The sequence below is a fragment of the Lepidochelys olivacea genome (assembly GCF_965140295.1).
Source record: "Lepidochelys olivacea isolate rLepOli2 genome assembly, chromosome: 23".
Classification (NCBI taxonomy): Eukaryota; Metazoa; Chordata; order Testudines; family Cheloniidae; genus Lepidochelys; species Lepidochelys olivacea.
Genome location: NC_140433.1, coordinates 13,336,976 through 13,346,152, shown reverse-complemented (window position 1 = coordinate 13,346,152; position 9,177 = coordinate 13,336,976). Strand labels below are relative to the sequence as shown.

Below are 9,177 nucleotides of genomic sequence, written 5' to 3'. Positions count from 1 at the left end.
CCTCCCCCCCCCCCGCCACCCAAAGAGGGACATGGGGGGCAGTGCAGAGGTTTGAAGCCAACCGCTGGTGCCCAGCCCCCTTGGGCCTGTCCCCACCCCTGGGGGCAGGGACCCACGGGGCCATCCCAGCCTGAGGTGCAGCCCCTCCCATCCAGCCCGGGTGCAGCCGCCTCAGTCTGGACCTGTGCAAGCCGGGGCTGGATCCTTCCTGCTGCCAGGTGTGGCCCGGTGGGCAATGGCGGGTGGGTGGGAAGCCCTGGAGGGAGAGCGCCTGGGGGCGGGGGAGAGACGGGGCAGTGGGAACCATCGTGCCCCCTCTGGGTCCCCAGGAATGGGCACTAAGCTGGGGCAAATTGGGGTGGGGGGTCATAAGGCGGGAATGAAAAAGTGGGAGTGGGGCAGACTGCTGTAACCACTAGACCCCACTCCCCCAAGCCAGGGAGAGAACCCAGGACTCCTGACTCCCAGCCCCCCTGCTCTAACCACTAGACCCCACTCCCCACCCAGAGCCAGGGAGAGAACCCAGGAGTCCTGGTCCCAGCCCTCCCTGGTCTAACCACTAGTCATCACTCCCCACCCAGAGCCAGGGAGAGAACCCAGGAGTCCTGGTCCCAGCCCCTATGATCGACCCCCAGGACCATTTTCCTGCCCTAGGTGGGATGGTCTGGGGCCTATTTCTGACCAGACTCTTATACTAGCTGGAAGGCACAAGACAGGGAGAGACTAGCCTGCTTGGAGCCTGGACTCCTGGGTTCCCCCTCCGGCTCTGGGAGGGGAGTGGGGTCTGGTGGGTAGAGCAGGGGGGCCGGGAGCCAGGACTCCGGGGTTCTCTCCCTGGCTCTGGGAGGGGAGTGGGGTCTGGTGGGTAGAGCAGGGGGGCCGGGAGCCAGGACTCCGGGGTTCTCTCCCTGGCTCTGGGAGGGGAGTGGGGTCTGGTGGGTAGAGCAGGGGGGCTGGGAGCCAGGACTCCGGGGTTCTCTCCCCGGCTCTGGGAGGGGAGTGGGGTCTGGTGGGTAGAGCAGGGGGGGCTGGGAACCAGGACTCCGGGGTTCTCTCCCTGGCTCTGGGAGGGGAGTGGGCTCTAGTGGTGGGAGCAGTGGGGCTGGGACTCACCCATCCCCTGTCAGGGTCACATGGGCCCCCAGTGATTGTCCTGGCTCCAAGGAGGAATTTTTAGTATGTGCTTTTCCTGGGCTTTGATCAGAAAAGGAAGCGGAAATTGTCCCCTCGGCCCTGACCTCCAGCACCTGCACTAAACCCAGGGTGGGGCTAGCAGGGGGCTGCGGGTGGGGAGTGGGGGGCACCGGCAGGGGCGGGTGGAGCCCAGGGTGGGGAGTGAGTGCTACCGGCAGGACTGAGATGGGGGGATGCTGGAGTACGGGCAGCTCAGATGGGACCCTGGGAACAGTAGGACTCGGGCCTGGAAGACCCCTCCTCTGCTCCTCCCCCGTTTCACCCACCCCCTCTCTCCCCAGGCTGGAACCTCCTTCCCTCACCTTGGCCATGACTGCCCTGGTCTCCTGGGTCCCCTTCCGGTCGCCCCTCCAGCTCTCCGTCTTCCTGCTGGCCATCTTGACCCTCTCCATCTTCTTCAACTTGAGGGGCTGGTTCCCTGCCCAAGGACAGAGACTGCCCTCCTCCAATGCCATGGGGTGGCCCCCAGCCATGTCACCCATCCTGCCCCCCACCACACCTCCTGCCACGGAGCGGGGCGTGTGGACCGTGAACTCCCTCGGGCGCCTGGGGAACCAGATGGGGGAATACGCCACCCTCTACGCCCTGGCCAAGATGAACGGGCACCAGGCCTACATCCTCCCGGAGATGCACCAACATCTGGCACCGCTCTTCCGCATCACCCTGCCCGTGATGTCCAGCAACATGGTCCGGAGCATCCCGTGGAGGAATTACGCGCTACACAATTGGATGTCGGAGGAGTACAGGCACATCAAGGGGAAATACGTCCGGCTGACGGGCTACCCCTGGTCCTGGACCTTCTACCACCACCTCCGGCAGGAGATCCTCCAGGAATTCTCCTTCCACGACCACATCAAGGAGGAGGCCAACCGGTACCTGGCCGGGCTGCGTGGGCAGCGCCGGAACGTGACCTACGTGGGTGTCCACGTCCGGAGGGGGGACTACGTCCAGGTGATGCCACAGGTCCGGAAGGGGGTGGTGGCGGACAAGGCCTACCTGGAGAAGGCCATGGGCTACTTCCGGGCCAAGTACCAGGAGCCGGTCTTCGTGGTGACCAGCAACGGGATGGAGTGGTGCCGGGAGAACATCGACACCTCACGGGGAGACGTGTATTTCTCGGGGGACGGGAAGGAGTCGTCGCCGGGGGGGGATTTCGCTCTCTTGGTCCATTGCAACCACACGATCATGACCATCGGGAGCTTCGGCATTTGGGCCAGCTACCTGGCTGGGGGGGAGACCGTCTACTTGGCCAACTACATGCTCCCCAATTCCCCCTTCCTGCGGTCCTTCAAGCCTGCGGCCGTCTTCCTCCCTGACTGGATTGGGATTAACGCTGATCTCTCTCCGCTGCTGAATGGGACAGAGCGGCAGAAAGGAGCCCGCCCACAGGCTACCAACAGGACCCGCAGGGATAGCGGGCCAGCCACCAGCCAGGGAAGAGGGCGCTGGAGAGTTCAGAGTGCATCAGAGCAGATGTTGGTCAGGCACAGGGTGGGGTCAAGACAACCTGGCTCCCTTCTGCCAACTTTGTCCTAGGATTCCTCAGAAGGGGCCATCTTGTTCCTAGGTTGAACTGTTAGAACAGGGGAGCTGTGAGTCAGGATTAGAAGTGAAGTGAAGTAAAGCCAGGAAGTGAAGCCAGCTATAAAAATAATAAATAACAAATGGAAGAAAGGGGCAGTGGATAGTAATATATATAAATCAGAAACTAGGGATTGTAGAAAATTGATAAGGGAAGCAAAGGGACACAAGGAGACATCTATGGCAAGCAGAGTTAAAGCCCATACTGTGTTTTGTTTTTTTTAATGTATATTAGGAACAAAAAAGGATCCTGAGAATGATATCGATCCCTTTTAGATGGAAATGGTAGAATTTTCAACACTGCAGACAAGGTAGAATTTTTCAATAAATATTTCTGTTCTGTGTCTGGGAAAAAAACAGATGATGTTGTCATAGCGTATGACAATGCGAACGCACTTTCCATTCCACTAGTAGCTCAGGTGGATGTTAAACAGCAGCTACAAAAGTGAGTGATTTTAACATCAGCAGGTCATGGTAATATGCATGGAAGAGTTTGAAAAGAGCTGGCTGAGGAACTGACGGCACTGTTTATGTTGATTTTGCCCTGCAGCAGGTCCAGAATTAAACTAGAGTGCCAATTTTTAAAAAGGGTAAATGGGATGACCCAAATAATTATGGGCCGGTCAGCCTGACCTCGATCCCAGGGAAGATAATGGGGCGGCTGATGCGGGACTCGATTAATAAAGCATGAAAGGAGGGTGCCTCATTCATTATCTTGGGACTATGGAAGCTAGACCCTGTCATACTCACCTGCTAGGCTCTTTCACTGTGATTGCATGTTCGGTTGAGGAAAGTCACAGGGTTGGTGTCAGGCAAGGCGCGGGAGCTGGTGGCTGATTAACAAGAACACTAGGAAATGAGCGCGGCCCTCGTTAAATGGAGTCACATCCGCCCAGCTGACGGGTCTCATAATGTACCTGTACATGGAGACAAGCCATCGAGTGCGGATGGGGGGGTGGTTTCCAGGGGCGGATCCCGCAGGGGTCGGTTCTTGACCCTGAGCTAGTTAATGTCAATGACGTAGAAGAAAGCCTCACAGATCAAGTTTGCAGAGGCCACCAAACCAGGAGGAGGGGCCCCCAGCGGGGCTGGATCGGCCATCGCTCAGCAGCTGGATCGAGTGTTTAGAGCCAGTGTCCCTTCCCCTGGCCTCCCCTGCCCCAGCGCAGGGCCAACGGCAGCCACAGAGCCCGGGCGTTACAGACGGCAGGCAGGGTGGGGCTGCGGGGGGAGGCTCTCCTTCCAGCCCGGCTGGCCCAAACCTCCCATGTGGCTTGTATTGGGGATGGACAGAGAGATCCCCCCACTCTTCCCCCCCACACCAGATTCAGCCACCCCCACTCCCCACAAGCCCTTGGGGCTCAAGGCTGGCTCTGCCACGGCAGAGGGCGGCCGGACGCATGGGTTCTTCCAGGGCGGGAAGGGGGTGCTAATAGGTCACAGCTGCTAAACTGTGTATCAGTCCCGTGGAGGGTAAATTTCCCCCAGGGTTGGGCTCCACCCACCCCCCATTCCTGCTGACCCAAGAGCAAGAGGGGTCTAGTGATTACAGTGGGAAAGGGGAGCCAGGACTCCTGGGTTCTTTCCTTGGCGGACAGGGAAGGGCGGTATTCAGTGGGGCACTCCCTGGCTAGGGCTGGGCTAGATCCATAGGGCAGGGAACTCTGGGCAGAAGGATTGGCCCAAGGAGCGGGGGGTGAGGGTGGAGCGGGGCCTTATCATTCCAATTTTATTGTTGCTTGTAAAAGCCCATCATTTGCCCAGCAGTTCTGCCTTTACAGCCCTGTGCCACATACACACTGGGGCTGGTTTATATCCCAGGTATGTGCCCACCCACAAAGCCCTGCTGAACCTGCCCTACTCAGCAGGGGATAGAACCCAGGAGTCCTGGCGCCCAGCCCTCCCTGCTTTTTTCAAAGGGCTAGTTTCATCAAGCTGAAAGGAATTAGGAACCGAAGCAGCCTGGAGGAAGAATTTAATCAGACCCATGTGGCTACTGATTGGGGATTGTTTACCAAACACCTGACTACTTGCCCAGACAGCCACTATTCCATGCTTGAGGAAGAAGACTGTACTGGTCACAGACTGACCTGGTTTAGAGAGGAAGTGAAAGCAGCAATAACAAATGGAAGTACGGGGAAAGTGGACAGTATATAAACCAGAAACTAGGGATGGTAGAAAATTGATAAGGGAAGCAAAGGGAAACAAGGCACATTCTATGGCCTGCAGTGTTGAGGACAATAAGGAGGCTGTTTTTTTTTTTAATGTATATTAGGAACAAAAAGAATCCTGACAATGCTATTGGTGCATTTTAGATGGAAATGGTAGAATTATCAATAATGCAGAAAAGGCAGAATTGTTCAATAAATATTTTTGTTTTGTGTTTGGGGGGAAAAACAGATGATGTCATATCACATGGTGATGCTAATGCTCTTTCCATTCCACTCATATCTCAGGAGGCTGCTAAACAGCAGCTATCAAAGTGAGACATTTTAAAATCAGCAGGTCCAAATAACTTACAGCCAAGAGTTTTAAACGAGCTAGCTGAGAAGCAAGTTTTAACCATTCAACCTCATGATGGACCCATTTGGTGACTCCTAGGAGAAGGTCGGCAGAATGAACACACATCATCTTTCCCCACCCCCCTCCCGGTCAGTACCTGACCAAGGTCCGTGCTGATGCCCCCTAAACTCCCCAGGGCTGCATACCCCAGCTCGGGGCTGGCCCACTATCCCAGCGGATCCTGCTGGTGGCCTGCAGGCTGGATCCTTTCTGTCCCTATGTCCCACTCCGCAGTGGGGAGAGATCAGCGTTGATCCCGATCCACTCGGGGAGGAAGGCAGCCTCAGGCTTGAAGACCCGGAGGAAGGGGGAGTCGGGGAGGGTGTAGTTGGCTAAGTAGATGGTTTCCCCACCGACCAGGTAGCCGACCCAGATGCCGAAGGTCCCAATGGTCATGATCGTGTGGTTGCAATGAGCCAAGAGAGCGAAATCCCTCCCTGGCGACGACTCCTTCCCGTCCCCCGAGAAATACACGTCTCCCCATGAGGCATTGATGTTCTCCCGGCACCACTCCATCCCATTGCTGGTCACCACGAAGACCGGCTCCTGGTACTTGGCCCGGAAGTAGCCCATGGCCTTCTCCAGGTAGGCCTTGTCCGCCACCACCCCCTTCCAGATCTGTGGCATCACCCGGACGTAGTCTCCCCTCCGGACGTGGACACCCACGTAGGTCACGTTCCGGCGCTGCCCACGCAGCCCGGCCAGGTACCGGTTGGCCTCCTCCTTGACGTGGTCATGGAAGGAGAATTCCTGGAGGATCTCCTGCCGGAGGTGGTGGTAGAAGGTCCAGGAGCAGGGGTAGCCCGTCAGCCGGACGTATTTCCCCTTGATGTGCCTGTACTCCTCCGACATCCAGTCGTGGAGCCCATAGTTCCTCCATGGGATGCTCCGGACCACGTCGTTGGAGATCACGGGCAGGGTGATGCGGAAGACCGGTGCCAGCTGCTGGTGCATCTGTGGGAGGATGTAGGCCTGGTGCCCATTCATCTTGGCCAGGGCATAGAGGGTGGCGTATTCCCCCATCTGGTTCCCCAGGCGCCCGATGGAGTTCACGGTCCACATGCCCCGCTCCGTGGCAGGGGTTGTGGTGGGGGGCGTGGCTGGGGACCCCTTCGTTGCGTTCAAGGAAGGATGCCTCAGTCTTGCAGTGGGGAACCTGCTGCTCAGGTGGAGGAATATGGAGAGGGTCATGATGGCCAGCAGGTAGAGGCTGAGCTGGAGGGGCAGCCGGAAGGGGACCCAGGAGTCCGGGGCCGTCATGGCTCTCAGCAGTGATAGGAAAAAGGGGTCCCAGCCTGGGGAGAGAAGGAGCAGGGTGGGTGGGTGGTGAGTGGAGTGAGGGGAAGAGGGGAGGAACGGAGGGGATGGTTCGAGGAGATGGGAGAGGGTCTCCCAGGGCCAATAACCCCCCTTTCCCACAGCCCAGCTGAGGGACCAAGGGACTCCAGCTCCAGAAGAATGTCAGGGGAGGGGAGCAGAGTCATTCAGTTTCGGGAGGCTGAAGCCCCACAGCCCCTTGACCCCGGATCGGCCCCTTCACCTGCCAGCCGACACCGGGCCAGGCAAGAACAGTCAGAGCAACAGTGTTTCCCCTCCCAGCTCTACTGGTGCCTCTCACTCCCAACCCACAGTCCCCTACTAGCCCGGCCCTGGGCTCCCCCACCCCCAGCTTCTGTGGGTTAAGTGCAGTGTTCGGGGAGAGGGCTGGGGTCGATGTGGTGCTGGGCTTCTTTGTGGCGTTGTCCCCTTTGGACCCCAACAGGCCCAGGGGTGGGGGGCAGAGGACAGGGCTGTGGGTGGCCAGGCTGGGGTGGGTGGGGGAAGGGGGGACGACAATTTCCTGTTCAGCCTCAGATCAGATCAGATCAAAAGCAAATAAGGAAAATTCCTCTGGGGCGGAAGAAATGCTGGCGGCTCTGAGGAGCGTGACACGATCCCGGATAGGCCCTGGGCCCTCCCCCCACTGGATCTCCCTCCCTCCCCAGAGCTGGGCATAGCCCCCCAGCCCCCACTTCTAACCACTAGACCCCATCCCACTCCCAGAGCCAGGAAGAGAACCCAGGAGTCCTGGCTCCCAGCCCCCCCTGCTCTAACCGCTAGACACCACTCCCCTCCCCGAGCTGGGGAGAGAATCTAGGAGTCCTGGCTCCCAGCCCCCTCCCTTTCTAACTAGTAGACCCCACTTCCCTGTCCCAGAGAGGGCGAAAGGACGTATGGGTCTATTTGTAGTTGGATTCTTTCTCCCCTCCAACCTCACCCATGGGACTGTATCACCTGGGCCCGGAGGCAGGTGGGGGCATGAGAAGGAACAGACGGGAGCCAAATTCTCCCCCCCCCACCTCCCACCCCAGATATTTCTTCCTTCCTAGTAACCCTTTGCCAGCCACTGGGAGAGAAACACAAACTGCCTTGGCGAGGGGAGCTGGGAGCCAGGACTCCTGGGTTCTCACCCCGGCTCTGGGAGGGGAGTGGAGTCTGGTGGTTAGAGCAGGGGGTGGGAGCCAGGACTCCTGGGTTCTCTATCCCCTCTCAAACAGAAAAGGAGGACTTGTGGCACCTTAGAGACTAACCAATTTATTTACGCCTGTTCTTTTTGCGAATACAGACTAACACGGCTGCTACTCTGAAACCTGTCCCCTCTCAGCGAGGATCTAGTCCCCTCTCTTGTTCCCTTGTTCCAACCACCTGAGCCCAGAGATCCTCCTTCGCTGGGGCAGGGCAGGACAGTCCCCGCTTCCCCTGCACCCTCTGTCTCTGCCTTTGTCCCACTCCCTTCTCTCACCACACACCTGGGCTCTCTCCTTCCATCGCTCCCACCCCACCCGGCCGCACCTGTCAGCAGAACGGATCCAGCTCGGGGCTGCCAGCAGGTCGCACTGCTTGGAGAGGCTGGGCTCGGCTGCGCCCCGGCAGATGGGAGGGGATCTGAGCCCTGCCTTCAGGGGTGGGGACAGCGCTGAATTTGTGCCTTGCACTGTCTGACATCTGGGCCTGGCACTTCATGGCCCCGGTGCCTCTGGGCCTGGCACTTGACGGCAGCCCCATGCCCCTGGCACTGCCCTGGGGCATCAGGCCCAGTCCTGCCTGCCAGGGGAGTGCGCCCCCTATCGAGCCCCCGCCTTTCTGCCCAGCACACCCTGGGCCCAGCATGGGGTACAGCAGGAGCAGCCAGACAGGCCTCCCCTTCCCCGGCCGGCTGAATTAGCTGGTCATTAACTCTGTGCCCTGATGCCGAGCGTGATAACGACATGGCTAATGGGCCGCGGGCTGTGCCAGGCTGCACTGCTGGCCGGGAGCCACCCATTGCTGCTCAGGGTGAGGCCGGAGCATCCTGGAGTGCGACCAGCCCCATGTCCAGCCCTGCTCAGGGCTCTGCGCATCTGTGGGGAGTGGGGTGGGGGGCCCCTGGCAGGCAGAGCTGGTCCCATTGCCCCAGGGCGGCACTAGGGGGTGCTGGGCTGCAGGAAGTCAGGTGGGGGGGGGCAGCAGGGGGTGCTCTTCCCTGGCAGGCGGGGCTGGCCCCATTGCCCCAGGGCAGCACAAGGGGGCGCTGGGCTGCAGGGCTGGTCACTAGGGGGCGCTCTCTGGGAGTCTGTGTCAAGCTCTGATGAACTATAACCCGGCGGCGAGAACCCAGGAGCCAGCAACTGGCCCCCCCAGCCCTGCCATAACCTCCGGGCTCCCCATCCCTTTCGGCTGGGGTGGAAGCCCCCTCCCCGCCCAACCATCCACAGATTCGCCCCCCCCCCTCACTCCCCCATGGACGGAAGCAGCTTGTCCCTGCCCGCACAGAGGGGAAAGGCAGCTAATGCCCCCCAAGCTTCTGCTGGCCACCCACAT

At 59.5% G+C, this 9,177-nt stretch overlaps 1 protein-coding gene and 1 pseudogene across 3 annotated transcripts; one reads left to right on the top strand and one right to left on the bottom strand.

Moving 5' to 3' along the window:
* Window positions 1-44: 44 nt before the first annotated feature.
* Window positions 45-3,036, top strand: LOC311511890 (galactoside alpha-(1,2)-fucosyltransferase 2 pseudogene; annotated as a pseudogene). The gene is made up of 2 exons (XR_014714628.1): window positions 45-218; window positions 1,476-3,036. The product of XR_014714628.1 is annotated as a galactoside alpha-(1,2)-fucosyltransferase 2 pseudogene (transcript).
* Window positions 3,037-5,453: 2,417 nt separating this feature from the next.
* LOC311511542 (galactoside alpha-(1,2)-fucosyltransferase 2-like) lies at window positions 5,454-8,223 on the bottom strand. 2 transcript variants are annotated; one of them, XM_084612226.1, is made up of 2 exons: window positions 8,170-8,223; window positions 5,454-6,632 (listed from the first exon to the last, which is right to left on the bottom strand). In XM_084612226.1, the coding sequence occupies exon 2, from the start codon at window positions 6,595-6,597 to the stop codon at window positions 5,554-5,556; it is 1,044 nt and encodes a 347-aa protein (XP_084468352.1). In that variant the 5' UTR covers window positions 6,598-6,632; window positions 8,170-8,223; the 3' UTR covers window positions 5,454-5,553. The 2 variants fall into 2 exon arrangements, with proteins under 2 accessions (XP_084468352.1, XP_084468351.1); XM_084612225.1 differs by lacking the exon at window positions 8,170-8,223 and adding an exon at window positions 8,127-8,163.
* Between the last annotated feature and the right edge of the window lie 954 nt (window positions 8,224-9,177).